Below are 15596 nucleotides of genomic sequence, written 5' to 3' on the forward strand. Positions count from 1 at the left end.
AGGGAGGGCTTTGGGGGAGCTGGAGAGGAAAATGGGGTGCCCCCTGAGCAAAGAGGGTTGGTGATGAGTTGTGGTATCCCAGATGATGTTGGGCCTGCGGGATTTGGGGGTGAACAGAAGCAGCACACACCAGCTTGTTTAAAAAAAAAAAAAAGGTATTTATTGCTGTCTGTACAGTTTGGTTATAAGGCGAGGGTGGCTGTAGGGGTCTGCCCAGCTCCCGCAGGTGAGTGCTGGCAGAAGGCACGAGAGCTGGAACACCCGTGCCTCGGTCGGGGGGAGATGGAGATGCTCAGCCCCCCGCCATAAGGCAACGGGTTCCCCAGCACCCCAGGGCAGCCGGGTATGGTATATATGTCCCGCGTGGGAATACTAAAGCACTTAAGGAGTGTGTTTGTGGCTTATAGGTCAGTTCAGCTTCTCTCTCTGCTGTCTGGGTTTTCCCAATCTTTCTTCCTCCTGCTCCATCATGCAGCCCCTGCTCGGTTTCCCATCAGAGAGGAGCGCTGGGAAATTATTTTGGTCTTTGAGCTCAATCCCCCCCCTCAGGGGTCAGAGCTGGAGCAGGGCAGCTCAGTGGGTCCAGCCCAGGTGAGCATTTTGTACCGCAGGCTTCAGCGGTGAAACAGAAGGAGGAGGGGTGAGGCGAGTGGGAATCAGCTGCATCACGTCTGGGAGAGGTACCGAGGGTGGCAGGGCCTGATCCTGTGACATGCAGGGAGGGTGCAGGCACCCTGTATGCTCCCAGCACCCAGCCAGGAGGAGCCTTTTGTGCTTCTGCAGGGATGAAGCCTGTGAGAAAACTTCTCCTGCTCTATAACATGGCCTGATCCAAGCCCATGGCCCCATCCAATGTGTCCTACTGTACTCATCTTGCTTATAAAGCACCACCGTATCTCTGTCCCTCAAAGCCATGCGCCCTGGGACCCCAGGACTCCATGCCCAGGCTGTTCTCCCTCTCTCAGGCTGGTCCTTCTGCTCCTGGTGCTTCACCTGAGGTGGGTGGTAGGAAGGATGCACCTGGCCAACCAAGGGCCTGGGTGCTGGTCACGGTAGGGATGCCATCTTTGGTGCTGATGGACTGATGGGATCCTCTGTGAGAGATCCCCTCCCTGGTCACGGCTGGCTGCTGCGGGTGGAGAAGGGCTTGTGGTGGGCTCTGGGCGTGGCTGATGATCGCCCTGTTGAGGGCAGACTTTAACCCTGCAGCTGTGCTTTGGTCTCAGGAGGGAGATGTCAGGAAGCGGCAGATTTGGATGCCTGGCAAGTGGCAGCATGGCATGGATCTGCTCTACATCACCCGAGCTCGTTTGAAGCTCTCAACTAATGGAGCCCAGCCTGGCCCCCATTTAAGGAGGGGCTGAACTACCAGCCCTGGGCCTGAGTCTTGGCCCCCTTTGACTGCTGACCGCCCACAGTTTCCAGAAGCTCAGCAAAGGCATGGCACTACGTGAAGATAAATGCTACAGAAAGAGGGGGAATCCCCGAGGCACCGTTTCCTTCTCCCCCCTCTAACAGCAGAGCACGATGCTCAAAGCCAGCAGGAGGGTCCCCAGATGGACCTGGGGCGCTGCTCCTCCAGCCCTGCTCTTCGACTCCCTTGGCATGTGGTAAACAATCACCAGCTTTTCTCCGGCACCAGAGGGATCCATTTCATCCCCCTTGTAGCAGCTCCGACCCCCAAGGTGGCTGGCTTGGGGGTCATCTCGGAGCAGGTCTTCAGCTGGATTCTCCGAGCCAGTCAAGGCTACGTTGACAGAGACATCCCGCGTGCCCACATCGTTGACAGCAAGGCAGGTGTAGGTGCCTTCATCCTCCTTGCTGAAGTTGGGGATGGCCATGGTGCCATTCTTGAAGACCAAGAAGTGCTCTTGGCTCTGCTTGACATTTCCATCCCGTGCCACGTTGGGTCCGTTGATCTCAACGCGGCGGCTGGAGGTCTGGATCTTCCACCTGATCTCTGGTGGAGGGCTGCCCGCCACACTGCAGTGCAGGGTCAGGGTGAGGCCATCATACATGACGGTGTTGTCCAGGTTGGAGAGGTAGGTGAGCTGCACGGAGGGGGCAACACAGTGGTGGTCGGGGATGTCTGTGACCGCCCTGCCCTTCAGTCTGCCAGGAGCCACACATAAGGTAGAGCCCCCCTTGGTGATGGAGACGGAAGTGTTCTCGGTCCACTTCTTCAGCCAGAAGACCTTGCAGGAGCAGTTGAAGGGGTTGTTGAAGAGCTGAAGCTGGGACAGGGAGGGAAGGTTGTCAAAGGTGCCCTCAGCCAAGGTGGTCAACTCATTGTCGTTGAGCCAGAGGGAGCGCAGGTCCTTCAAGGAGTGGAAAGCATCCCAGGGCAGCCCAGACAGGCGGTTGTTGTTCATCTTCAGGATCTGCAGAGCACTGAGGTTACGGAGGTCCTGCCAGGGGAAATCTGCAATCTTGTTGTGGCTCAGGTCCAGGTTCTTCAGGTGCACTAACAGGGCGAAAGCCCCTGGTTCCACCACCCCGATCTGGTTGTAGCCCAACCACAGTGACTGCACTTCAGGAACCTCAGCAAAGGAGCCCTGCCCCAACCAGCTGATCCTGTTGGCTGACAAGGTGAGGATGGTCACGTTGGAGGACAACCCCTCTGGTACCTCCTGGAGATCCTTGTAGGCGCACTCAGCCAACAACCGCCCATTCTTCTTGGTGGAGCAGGAGCAGGTGCTGGGACAGGCCAGGCAAGGACCCAGAAATGCAGCCAGCCCCAGGCAGCAGAGCAGGGGCCTCATCCTTCCTCCTGGGAACAGAGATGGGGGGAATGAACGGGAACGGGTCTAGCAGAGATGGGGATCTGCACCTTCTTGCCAAATACTAAGAGGAAGCGGCAGCAGAGCAAAGCACCCATATGATTATCTCCAGCACTTCAGCTGGAAAAGGCTGTTTGAAATACTCCTTAATCTGAAGAAGGCATTTCCTCTCCAAGAGCAGAGCCTTCGATTACCTAGCGAGCGGGGACCTTCCCCCTAGACCCTTTCCTTCCCCCACTAGAAAATGCCTCTTTTCGATCTTTGATGTGATCCCACACCTCTCCCGCCCCCACGGTCCTGGTTCCCCAAGTTTTTGGATGAAAAGTGGGAGCTGGGGGTTCAGACTTCACACTGCTGTGGCTGAAATGAGGAGAAACAGAGCAACCACAACTCTTTCACAACCAGCCTTGCGCTAAACGATCAAGTTGCCGAGATTTTTCAGCACGCTTTCAGACCTCAAACCAACCCCCCATCTCCATATTTTTCCATGTCATGGAAAAAACCGTTTAAGTGTTTTTTCTCAGCAAGCCAGTGTGGGGTCCCTGGCTGCTGGAAGTCTTCAGAGCGAAATATTTCTGAGCTAACTCCTTACTCCCCTTCTGCCTGCCTTGCAAAGGGGACTGTGCACGCTTGGTTCCTGGCGGCTGGAAGCTGTGTCCCACCAGGGAAGAGGTTAACTGCGGCTCTGCGAGGAGCTGGCAGCGAGACCCCTTTGTCTTTGCCTTGTGGGCAAGTTTTGCTGCTCCTTCCAGTCCCCAACCCCATCATTTCGAGCAGGAGGGGGGAGACATTTTATTGGCAAAGGAGAGGCTGAGCAAGGCCTGCACAACAACTCTGTGTGTGTGTGTATGTGCAAAAGGGGACACAAAGGGTCCTGTCCTGCAGGGATCGACCACCCCAGGACTGGGGGTCAAGGGATGGGGAAGGAGCCCCGAGGGCTGTGGGGGTGATGAAGGGGTGAGAGCCCCGCAGTATGGGGCGGGGGAGCTGGGGTTGGGGGGGGGGGGGGGGGGTGTCTCCTTGGCTGATGCATTTAAAACCCCTGTCTGGTGTCATTTTGGGGTGCCCCGTATCTGTCCCAGCCCAAGCTGCCAAGCGAGGTGTCGGTCCTGGCTCCCAGGGGCAGACCCCCAACCCCCCGGGCGAGGCGCTGCGGGATGCCCGGGAAGCAGAGCTGGGGGGTCCCGCGCCGCTCGAGCTCCCGAAGCACCCCTCCACCCCAGCTCCCTGCCACCCCACCCCATCCCACCCCCCGCCGGCATCCCCCCGGGGCCGTTACCTCTCCCCGCCGCCTCTCGCTGCCCCACGGCCCGGGCGGGCGGAGCAGCCGGGGGCGGGTGAGCGGGGCCGGCACGCCGCATACCAGAGCCGTGAATAACCGGTCAGCCCGCCCCCCCGGCCCCCAGCTCCCCCTAGACCCCCCGCTCCCCCCGGCCCCAGCGCTCCCCCCGGCCCCCAGCTCCCCCTAGACCCCCCGCTCCCCCCGGCCCCAGCGCTCCCCCCGGGCCCCAGCTCCCCCCCGGCCCCCCGCTCTCCTCGGTCCCCCGCGCCCGCCCCCGGCCCCTCCTGCCCCTTCACCGGCGGCGTCGGGGGCTGGAGCCCGCTTGCCCTCGCTCCTCCGGAGTGGGGGAAAACGGTTCGGCCGCTTCCCTCGGTCCTCGTCGGGCTTCTCCTCCCCTCCCCGTCCCCCGGGCCCTTTTGTTTTCCATGGCACCGACCCACTCCCGCTGTCGGAAAACGGCTGCCGGGGCCCTTCCTCCGCCCGCCCGCCTCCCCCGGGGGCCGCTGCCCGAGCCCCGCCGCGGCCGGCCCCCCTCCGCCCCCGCAGCGGGGGAAGAACCGACCGCCGCCCCCCCGCCCCGGCCCACCCCTCCAGGGGACGTGGCGGGGGGGGGGGACGGACAGGGCGGAGGGTGAGTGGCTTCTGCAGGACGTGGGGAGGCTGCTGGGCGGTGAGTTGCCTCTGAGAGGGGGTGAAAGGCTGGGGGGCCTGGGGGCGGCAGGGTGCCCCCGCTGCAGGGCTGTGTGGGGCTGGGGCAGGGTGGGAAGGAGGGTGGGTGGGTGCCCAGGGGCTGCATTAGGGTGGCAGGAGGAAGGAGGATGAGCCCTCGAGGTACAGGGAGGTCACCCAGAGCCAGCTCTGCCCTGCAATAAACTGCTGATAAAAGCTTTTAAAAGTACATCAGGGAACGTTCATCCTTCAGGCACCGTCCTCTGGCCCGCCAGGACCACCTAGGAAGAGGTGGGCATCCAGGACCACTCAGGAAGAGGTGGACATCCAGGGCCGCAATGGTGAGTGGGTCCTTGCTCCCTGCCCTCCCATGCTCATCCACTGTCCAAACTGGGGCTTCCCCCCATCCCTCTGCAGAGGGGCAAGGACCTCCAAACCAGAGGGCCAAGGACCTCCAACCCAGAGCAAGCCAGACCCTCCTTGGAAAAGGCCCTGAACTTGCCAAGGTGGGGCAGGGTGGGGGCTGGAGCTCCCCTGGAGAGGTTCACCTCCCTGTATCCCAACCCAGCTCCTTGTCTTCACACTTGTCATGCCGCATTGGCTGAGGCCAGGCTGGGAACAGGCCTGGGGTTAAAAATAGTGCCACGCAAGGGAGAAAGGGATTATTCTGAATCTTGAGTGTTCATCGGGCGGCTTCACAGCATGGCAGCTGTGGGAGGTGCTGGCATGCCTGGTGGACTGTGGATTTTCTCCGTGGGGGTCAGGATGTGCTTTGCAAGGCACTTCTGGGAGCTGCTACTGCCCCTCTTGGGTGTGATGCTGTCACGGACAGGGCCAGCACGGGAGCTGCTTCCTGACCCCCGTGGGTTGCTGTCGGCAGTGCCCATCACCCTGGAGCAGGGCAGGGTGATGTCTGGCTGGAGGGGGATAGTCCAGCAGTCCCCCGTTCTGTGAAGCACGTCTTGACCATCAAAGGGGCTGCTCTGTCCATGTCTACAGGGACCCCAGACTCCATCTGTGACCCCCCGAGGCACAACTCCTGCAGTGGGTGCAGGCTGTGGTGCTGCCGGTGACCATACCGTGGGGGACACAGTGATGATCTTTTCCCTTATTTTTTTCATTTGGGATAAGAGATAATTTGGGGGTGGAAGGGATGAAGATGCTTTATTCTGAGGCTGTCCTGGGTAAAGGGTGCCAGACGCCTTCCCACAGTTTAAGTGACACTCTAAGTGTGTGACAGCCCGGGCTGCGTGGGTGTGAGCTTGTCACCATCACGAGTGGCAAGTCCCACACAACCCCGGGCTGGCAGCAGGCTCTGCAGAAGGGTTAATGCCTCAAGAGGGGCTGAGCCTTCGTGCTGGGATGCATTAACCCTTTCCAGGAGAAACCCTTTCCAGCCCCCCCTGGACATGGAGGGGGTGGGAGGGTACAAAGCTCCATCCCTGACCCCTTCTTGTGCCTTTGGGCACCGGGTGCTAATTAGCACCCTCCCGAAAAGGACCAAATCTTGGCGTAATCCAGTGTCAGTAGGTAGCTCATCACAGCGAGATTCCCTATAGATATGTTAGGCGGGGAAATCTATTACTCTCTAATTAAACAGAGGCAGAGATGATTGTTCTTTTTCTATTCCTTATATGTTTCTAAGCGTGAAACTCAATTATAAGTGTATCCACAGAGGGGGATTTGTCTACAAGGGGAAGTCTCTGCTTGGCACGGGGTTTTAAAAGCTAGAGCAAACACCTGGGCTGCTGTGGAGCAGCTGCAGATTCCCAGGATTTGGGGGATTTGGGTGGGCACCCCCTGCCCACTGCCTCTTTGCTTGCCAGCCTGCTTTGTCTGTCTCCCCCACGCTCCCTGCTATAGGAGAAAGATGCAGAGGCCAGACTTAAAATAGAAAGACTTCCTCTGGAGGATGGAGAAGCGAGTGCTTGCTTAAGGGGAGGATCTACTGGGATGCAGAGGCTGCGTTTGGGAAGGGCGAGGGGCATCAGTGGGGCCTCAGGGGCCACCCATGGGTGTTGGTGAGTGGGTGACTGTCCCCACATGACAGTGGGACGACACCTCTCATGCAGGGACACTAGGAAGGCATGTGGCTTTGAAGCTACAGATAAGAAAAGCAATCAAATGCAGCCTTAAATCTTCACTGTGTAAATGTGAGCTTAAATCATCAGCTGGGTGAGATACGAGTGCTCCCGGCCGGGCTGGGAGGGGGTGAAAATCCACCGGGCACCTTCTTAGCACCCCTGGTCTTGGGGCTGGGAGTGCTTGGGGACCAGGGTGACACTAACCCTACCCAGGCAGCCCCATCCTGCCCCCGACACAGCTCTGCGGGATGGCACAGAGCCAGCCAGGAATGTACATATGTACATACATACAGGGTGTGTATAGGAGACAAGCGTTGGGCGTATGCATGCATGGAGAAAGAACGTGTGTATACACGGGTAGTGTGGGTATTTAGCATGTATCTGTATAGATATTGAGCATATATATTGTGTGCACATAGGTGCACAGAGCTTATATAAATTGTATGTATTCTTACTGTATATGTATGTATATAGTGTATGAGTACTGCTATGTGTGTAGAGTGTGTGTATGTGCCAGGGGAAAAACACTGTGTGTATTTTTCAATATATTTGGTTTACAGAGAATGTGTCTACAGAGTACATAACATATTTGGTTTATTGTATTTTCATACATATGCTGAATTTATAAAAAATTATATCATGGGTATAGACCTGAGTACATATGAAATATGTGTGCATAGTAAAGTGCATATAACAATTATTTGTGTGTATACGTAGAGTGTGCGTATATATAAAAGGAGTGTATACAGCATAGATGTGTATATATAGTGTGCATGTGTAGCTACATATATAGTATGTGTGTGAATTACATATAATATGGATATACAGAAATACAGAAATATAACATATATACAGTACGGGGTGCATGGTGTATGGGTAGGGGAAAAAAAGTATATTTATAGACTCTGTGTGCATGCTTTGCTGGTAGCTGCGGCAATGTGTCTCTGCACCCCAGTCTCCTCGGGGTCCCCTCGGCTGTGCCAGGCTGTACCGGGCAGAGCCCGGGGGCACCGGGGGGGGCACCGAGTACAACCTCCCCCTCGCCCCCATCAAGCACAGACCCGGCTCCACTTTCAATCCCTTTTATTGACTCTTTCACAGACAGAAGCTCGCAGAAAGGCGCCCGCGGCTCTCGCCGGCCCCGGGGCTCCCGGGAACCGGAGGCGGGGGGCGGCGGCGGCGGCGACCCCTCGCCTCTCGGGGCCGGACCCCCGGCTGCCCGCCCGCCAGCAGCGCGGGCGCGTCTACGGCACAGACACTTGGCTACAAGGCTACTCTACCCAACACACATAGAGGCCCCGCCGGGCCGGGGGGGAGTCGGGGTGGGACCGCGGGGGTCGGGCCGCCCCCGCCACCCCGGGGAGCGGGCGGGGGGCGCGGAGCTGTCCAACCCCGCCGGGTGCTGAACGGCGCACCGGGGAGGGCACCGGGGAGCGCACAGGGGAGAGCACCGGGCAGCCCGGCGGCCCCCGGGCAGCGGGGAGGGTGGCGCACCGGGCAGCCCCGGCACCCACCGGGGAACGGAGAGCACCGCCGAGGAGCGGCAGGGACCGGGGGGCCGCGGTACCCACCGGGAAAATAGGGATGCACCGGAGCGCGATAGGCACCCCCCGGGGAGCGGCGGGGCGCGGACCGAGGCGCGGCAGAGACCCACCGGGACGCGGCGCGGAGCGAGAGGTTCCGCACCGGGCTGCGGCGAGCTTCGCACCGGGGCTCGGCGGGGCCAGATCGGGGAGCGGAGGGGACTCACCGGGGACCGAGGGAGCGGCGGGACCGGACCGAGTAGCCGCAGGGACCCACCGGGGACTCAATTGTTTCCAGGAAAAAAAAAGAGGTTTTGGAATATCGGGCTTTTTTCTTTTAGCCATTTTTTCTCTTTTTTTCGTTTTTTTCCTTTAAGGAGAAAGAAAATAGGGGGTGAGCGGAGGGCCGAGGCGGGCGGGGGACCGGGAGTCGTTGTGGTGCTGTCGCCGAGCAGGTTGCAGGCACCGCCGGTACCCAAGACGGAAACGAAATCTGGGAGATATATCCCGCCCGCCCCAAGCATCCTCGGGGCGAAGTCCCTTCCCCGGGGACCTGCCACCTGAGGGAGGAGGAAGAGGAGGAGGAGGAAGGTCAGGCGGGCAGTCGCTGAGGATGTTGCGGTCTTTCCTCTAAGGAAAAGCAGCGGCGGTGCCCCGGGAGGCGGGGGTGGGGGGGGTGGGGGGTGGCGGGGGGAGGTGGGGAGCGGGGAGGGGGGCAGAGGGGTGCGGGGAGGCTCAGCGCGGGCGCTGCCGGTAGTTGCCGTTGATCTCCTGGGAGATGGTGACAGCCTCGGCGCCCAGCGGCAGCTTGTCGCTGTACTCGGAGCGGACTTCAAACTCCTCGCCGTTGACTTTGGATTGCGACTCCACCATGGAGCTGGCCGCCACGCTCTCCTCTTGCTCCAGCTCTGGAGCCCCTTCGGTTTCTCTCCTCCTCCTCCACCTGCCTCCTTCCTCCTCCTCCTCCTCCTCTTCCTCTTCTTCCTCCACATCCGCTTCCCCCACCTCGCTGGGATTGTAGTTCTTCTCGGACTCCAGGTAGGAGGCACGGGGGTCGAAGTCAGCGGCCATGTGCTTTTCCATCTGGTCGGGGTTCTGGGCTTTCATGATGAGCTTGTAGGTCTTACCCTGGTACTTGGAGAGGAGGTGGCACCACGTGGCCCCCATCAGGGGTAAGGTGGCCAGCACCAGCAAGAAGATGCTTACGACCACAATGATGATGAGCGAGGGAATCTCTTTTTTGGTGGTGAAGACCACTTGGACCTGGCAGTCCTCCCCCAGGTAGGTGAGACACACAGAGTAGTTGGTGCCGGGGCTCAAGCCCTGGAACCAGTACGAGTTCACCCCTTCCTCGATCTTGGACCACTGGACCAAGGCGTGGCCCTGGCTGCTCTCCTGGCACAGGTAGAGCATCCTGAGGTGGACCTTCTCAGGCTGCATGTAGGTGGGCGTGAGCTGCACTCGGGCGTCGCGCTCTGACACATCTAAAGCAATCACCCCCAGGTCAAATGTGTGCTGCTTGAAGTCACCGCTCTGGTTAAAGGCATGGTTGGAAATGTACTTGCTGGTTTGTGTGGAGCCACACTTCTTCTCAAAGGGTGGAAGCTGGAAAGGGACTTGTCCATTTCCTGTGGACTCTGTCCCTGCTGCTGAGGATGAATGGCTCTGCCGGGTGGGACCGAGGGGTTTGCTCCTCTCATCTGGCATGAGCACACTGTTCTTTGCTCCCTTGGCCCCAGGCTTCTTGTCACCTGGCTGTGCTTTGCCCCCCAGTGCATCCCTCCCAGGCTGCATTGGGTATTTCTGGGTGCCTGCCACAGCCACGTTGACCGAAGTCTGATTGCTCCCCATTTCATTGGTGGCCAGGCAGGTGTAGGTGCCTTCTTCCCGCTTGCTCAGGTGGGGAATCATCAATGTGCCGTTCTTGAAGACCAAGAAGCGCTCAGGGTCCTGTTTGGGGAGGTCCTTCCCAGCGCTCTCCTTCAGGTTCCCATTGAGCTCCAGGGTTTGGCTGGAGGTGCGGATCTTCCAGCTCACTTCAGGTGGCGGGGTGCCCATCACGGCACAGTGCAGTGTCAGGGTGAAGCCATCAAAGAGCTCTGTGGTGTCCAGGTTGGGGTAATAGGTCAGCTGCACAGTAGGCGAGGTGCACTGCACGTCTGGGATCTTCCCCACCGGCACTCCTCGGAGCTGCTCTGGGAGGGCACAAGTGATGGAGTCCTTCTCAGGGATGGAGATGAGTGTGCTGTCCATCCACTTCTTCAACCACTGGAGCTTGCAGGAGCACTCGAAGGGGTTGTTGTAGATCTGCAGGTGGGAAAGGGAACTAAGCGAGTCGAAGATACCCTCTGCAAGGGTGGTGAACTTGTTGTTGTTGATGCGTAGGGACCGGAGGTCCTTCAGGGTGTGGAAGGCCCCCTGAGGCACCAGAGCCATGTGGTTATTGTTCATCTTGAGCAGCTGGAGAGCACTGAGGTTGTAGAGGTCCTGCCAGGGGAAATCCACAATCTGGTTGTGGCTGATGTCGAGGTTTTTCAGCTGCACCAGGATGGCAAAGGTACCAGGCTCGATGGAACGGATCTCATTGTGTGCCAGCCAGAGGGAGGTGACCTGGGTCACCTCCACAAAGGAACGCTGCTGCAGCGAGGTGATCTTGTTGGCCGAGAGGCTGAGGGTGGTCACGTTGGAGGGCAGCCCCGTGGGCACCACCTGGAGATCCTTGTAGGCGCAGTCGGCGAACTGGTGTGCGTACTTGTCCACGCAAGCGCAGGGCTCGGGGCACGCCCGGGCCAGGCCGAGCAGGGCCACCAGCCACAGGGACAGCAGCGGGGCCATCTCCCCCTGCCAAGGGACAGAGGGGGCTCTCAGGGCTCCCGCCCCCCGGCCCCGCCCCACTCGCGGTCCCCTCCCGGCCCGGCGGGGCCGCGCCCCATTGTCTGTGCCCAGTTCCCCCCGGCTGCCGCCCCCTCGACCCTCGCTCCTTCTCGCTCCCTCTTTCCCCTTCCCCTCCTCTCCCCCGTTTTCCTCCCTTTCCCCTCCGGCTCTTCCCACCCTTCTCACTCTTTTTTTCTTGTCTTGGTTGCGCTCCCCCCTCCAAATAAAAAAATTAAATCTCGTTTTCTTCCTTCTTTGCTTTAATTTTACCTTTTTCTATTCTTTCTTTCGCTTTTTTTTTCTTTCTTTCTCCTTCCAGCCTTTTCCCTCTTCCTCTCCGCACTTTTATCCCTCCCTCGCCCGTCTCTCCCCAGTTCTCTCCTTCCCTATTTTCCTCTCTCCCCTGACCCCCCACCGCCCCCCCTCCCCCCTCCACATCGGGGGTGACCCCGCACCTTACCCGCTCCTAAGTGGCGTTAAGCAGCACGCAGCGCTTCTCCTCGCCGTTACCGGTCCTCCTCATCCTCCTCCCGACCCCCGTCCCTGTGGCACGGAGGAGCCTCCGCCAGCCCGGACCCAGGGGTGAGGGGCGCGGCGCGGAGGTGGGGGACCCCGCCCGGACCCCCGCACCCCTCCGGGCTGAGCTGCGAGCCGGAGCGGGACCGTGCGGGCACTGGGCTGCCGAGGCGAGAGCGAAGGGAGGAATTAGCATTTCTGCCAGCCTCCCCCTCCGCACGCTGCCCCCTCCCTCCTCACCACCCCTTTCCCATCCCACCACCCACCCACCGCCGCCGCTCGCCAGCCTGCGGCGGGGATAGAGCCGGCTGCTGCCCGGGGCGGGCGCGGCACCCCCCCACGCCCCCACAAATAAATAATAATAAAAAAAAATTTATAACCCATAATAAACGCCCTCCCCGCAGAGCAACGAGTACAACTCACACGCACTTGGCAGCAACCATAATCCAGCCCCCCCGCTGTCCGCCTTCCCTCCAGGCCGCCTCCCCCGGTCCCCCCCACCCGGACGGGCTGGGATGCCGTCGGGGCAGCCACGGGACACGGCTACCCCCGTCTCCCGGGACACGGCGGGGCCGCAGCCCTTTGGGAAGCGCTTGTGGACGGGGAAACGGGGCTCGGGACCCAGCCCAGCCCTCCCGATAGCCCCTCCCCGGTGCTGCCGCCCCCCCTGCCCGGGAGATGCGGTATTTCTGCGGGCGATGCGCGGCGTGTGCCGCCCCCCAGCCCGTCCCGTCGCGGGTGGGTCCCTCCTGCAGGGCGCTGACTGAATGCAAAAGGCTTTTAAGCATTCGAGTGGAGGGTGAAGGAGATGCGGGGCGGTGGGGGGGAGGTGGGGACGGGGGGGGGGGGGGGGGCTCGGAGGGAGCACGGGGTCTCGTGGGGGTCCCCGAGACAGGACCATTCTCCCTCATCTTCCTCCTGAAGATTTCAGCCGCTTGGAAAGGCGCGGTAACTCCTCTCCGCAGTTTTTCCTCGACGTGGGTGTCTATTCTCCCGCCACACCCCCGGCCCTGCCCCTCGCCCCCCCCCCCCCCCCCCCGAAAAACCCAAGAAATCATTGATTTTGTGAGGATCGATTCCTGCCGCCCGCCCCCCTCACCGCCCCCCGCATCCCTCCATCTCCGCCCCACTGGCGGCTGCGCCCGGGAGCGCTGCCGAGGGGGCCCGGGGCGGGCTCCGCACGGACTCGGGTGGGTCAGCCCGCTCCTCCCGGTGTCCCCGACCCGGCTCTGTCGCGACAGCCGGCGGCCCCGCCTAGAGCTGCGGCCCGGCCCTGCGGCTATTTTCCCTCCGTGGGGCCAGGGCACGTCCCGGGGGGTTCCGGGGGTGTGGAGCCCCGGGGGTCTCTGGGGGGTCTCGCCGCCTCCCTGCTTGCTAGCAGGCAGAGTAAAAGCCCGGTCACTTCTCCTTCGGGGCGGGGGAGCTCGGCTCCGCATCCCCGCCCCGAGGCCACGGGGATGGGCGTGCTCTTCCCAAGGACGAGGAGCGGGAGGGGTGGAGCGGACGGGGGCGGGTGATGGCTGGAGGGGCAGAGAGAGGAAGCTGCTTGACAGCAAAATGACAGGTTTGATCCTTGATGCCGGCTCCAGGCGCCTCCACCCTCCCAGGACCACGTCCAAAGCCCCGCAGCCTGACACCTGGTGCCCGGAGACCACCTCAGCCAAAGTGGTTGGCATCAGACGTGCCTCAGTTTCCCTTCAACCCTGCAATCTGGTTGGTGGGTGGCTGACACCCCCGGGTTGGGCGAGGTGTTTGGGTGATGTGTGGCCACCAAAAATGCCTTGTTTCTATGCAAGCGAACCAACACTGTCAAGAGTCTTGCACTGTGACCACCTACTTTGCGGCTCTCCCCATGCTTCCTGGCACGGATTTGGCCCAGCCCAATTGACATCCCCCGAAACCCCCTGGGCATGGTTCAGGGAACTGTCCCAAGCAGATGGACAAGGGCACCTCACTTTGGGGAGCTACAGGGGTCTGCAGAGGGGTCAAGCAAGAGGGAGGCATCACTTCAAACCCAGCGTAGACCTCCACAGGGCGGTGCTTCCACATCTCCCTTCCTGCTGCAGTGGAGTTTGAACCACCATCATGCTCCCAGCATCTTCGGGGCTGAGCCATGACTCACTCCCTTCCCATCCCTGCGGCTGGCTGGTCACCCAAGTATGCCCTCACCCTTACTCTGATGCTCTTCCAAGCGCTAGCAGTTTGTAGCTTGGGGAATTACAGCACCAGACTTCGGGAGCTGTGTTTATAGGCATTTTTTTCCCCCTGTTTTGCTTGTTCTCTGAACACTCAGAGGATGTCAGCCTCTCGCGAGCCCCACAGCAGGGAATCCTGTGGTTGATGGGGCAGCACACTGGGCCTCAGCATCTCCAAGCAGGCCAGATATGTACCCACGCTGCTCACCCCTCTCTGCTGTGTGTCAGGTTCTTGCATGTCCCAGGCTCTCCGTGCTGCCGTGGGGCCACAGGACCATGGGTCAGCCCTTGCTGGTGTTGACTCATGGCTGGGACGTGGGGTGCAGAGCTCAGGTGGGAGGCACAGGGAGTGCAAACTTGCTTTGAGGAGCATAGAAGTAGGTTAAAATGCCACAAGGATGTGGCCAACATGGATAGGACGCTTGTTTTCTGGCTTGGCTGCTCTCCACTGCGCTACTCTGAGCTCTTCCCAAGATGCCTTCATTTATCATGCAAAAAGGAAGAAACTCAAGTGTCCTAGATATGGTGGTGGCATTTCAGGAGCATTGGAGGCAGCATGTTGTGCTAGAAATAGGTCAGGGGCTGAGGCACGTGTAACAGGATGGATGACACATCCCTTCTCGTGCTCCTGAGGGCCAGTCCCTAACCTAGACACTTGGGAGGGCATTGTAGCACGGAGCGGCATGGCATGGGTTACAGCATCCATCCACCTCCCCATTCATGCCTCCCCAGTGGACATGACATATGGGGATCATGCCACCATTTGTGCCTCAGTTTCCCACAGGATGAGCACAGGGAGTAATAACAGTTCTCTGTGGTGACCCTTCAATCCCTCAGATGAGAGCTCCAGGACAGTATGGTGAAGGATGGAGGCATGGATGGAAGGAGAGATGGATGGATAGATGGGTGGGTGGATGGATGGATGGAAAAATGCGTGGATAGATGCATGGATTGGTGGACAGTTGGATGGATGGATGGATGGATGGATGGATAGGTGGGTAGATAGATGGGTGGGCAGGTGAGTGGATGGATGTATAAGTTGGTGGGTGGGTGGATGGGTGGAAGAGCAGGGTCTGGAGCTGTCAGCCTCTCCTTCTCACACCACACCTGCCTCAGCCCCAGGCATCCTAAGTTTCAGCGTGCTCCTAAACATAAGACAAGCAGAAGCTGGGCTGGGGGCCAGGTCTGTAGCTGGCATTGACCGCTGCAGCTCTGGGGACATGTCTCCCGCTGGTGTAAATGAGGGAAGGCTTCCAGCTGGAGGAATCACTGGAACACCACTGTGGTCAATGAGGACTTGCTGATTGACACCATTAATCTCCAGTTGGTGTCTGAGGGAGGAGCCCTCCTCACCATGCTGGTTAGGGGCATCGCCTATTTAAGGAGAAGGCTGATCTCCTGGTTTGGGTTTTGGTGGTATCTTTATCTTCTAGCCCCAAGCCACCTCTACTAAGATCAGGTTCCAGCATGAGCCACCACCCTCAGAGCATCCTGGCTGCAGGACCTGACTGGCCAGAGATGATGTGGCTTCTCCTTCCATCCAGACAAGTCTTCCCTCACCTTTGCCTCGCCACTTCTCAAAATATACGAGTCCTGACCACCCCATCCTTGCTTTTGATGGTCCACAGGATGCAAACCTGTCTGGATGCTAGCAGTCTGATGTTTTTATTAGA

The 15596-nt window shown here is 59.9% G+C and overlaps 2 protein-coding genes across 4 annotated transcripts; both read right to left on the reverse strand.

Moving 5' to 3' along the window:
- Nucleotides 1-137: 137 nt before the first annotated feature.
- ISLR (immunoglobulin superfamily containing leucine rich repeat) lies at nt 138-4606 on the reverse strand. Of its 3 annotated transcripts, none has more exons than XM_056347484.1 (2): nt 4499-4606; nt 138-2770 (listed from the first exon to the last, which is right to left on the reverse strand). In XM_056347484.1, exon 2 carries the CDS (start codon nt 2760-2762, stop codon nt 1512-1514), a length of 1251 nt encoding a protein of 416 aa, XP_056203459.1. In that variant the 5' UTR covers nt 2763-2770; nt 4499-4606; the 3' UTR covers nt 138-1511. The 3 variants fall into 3 exon arrangements, with proteins under 3 accessions (XP_056203459.1, XP_056203460.1, XP_056203458.1); XM_056347485.1 differs by lacking the exon at nt 4499-4606 and adding an exon at nt 4359-4492; XM_056347483.1 differs by lacking the exon at nt 4499-4606 and adding an exon at nt 4060-4154.
- A 291-nt stretch (nt 4607-4897) lies between these two features.
- On the reverse strand, nt 4898-11911 carry ISLR2 (immunoglobulin superfamily containing leucine rich repeat 2). The gene is made up of 2 exons (XM_056347851.1): nt 11673-11911; nt 4898-11179 (listed from the first exon to the last, which is right to left on the reverse strand). Exon 2 carries the CDS (start codon nt 11171-11173, stop codon nt 9074-9076), a length of 2100 nt encoding a protein of 699 aa, XP_056203826.1. The 5' UTR covers nt 11174-11179; nt 11673-11911; the 3' UTR covers nt 4898-9073.
- Nucleotides 11912-15596: the final 3685 nt, after the last annotated feature.

The sequence above is a fragment of the Falco biarmicus genome, chromosome 7 (genome assembly GCF_023638135.1).
Source record: "Falco biarmicus isolate bFalBia1 chromosome 7, bFalBia1.pri, whole genome shotgun sequence".
Classification (NCBI taxonomy): domain Eukaryota; kingdom Metazoa; phylum Chordata; class Aves; order Falconiformes; family Falconidae; genus Falco; species Falco biarmicus.

Bases quoted from the DNA above. Each gene is read 5' to 3' on its own strand.
- ISLR2 (XM_056347851.1), bottom strand. From the start codon at position 11,173: ATGGCCCCGCTGCTGTCCCTGTGGCTGGTGGCCCTGCTCGGCCTGGCC.
- ISLR (XM_056347483.1), bottom strand. From the start codon at position 4,141: ATGCGGCGTGCCGGCCCCGCTCACCCGCCCCCGGCTGCTCCGCCCGCC. The intron at 2,771-4,059 runs GTAACGGCCCCG...CTCTGTTCCCAG, and splicing joins GCGAGAGGCGGCGGGGAGAG to GAGGAAGGATGAGGCCCCTG.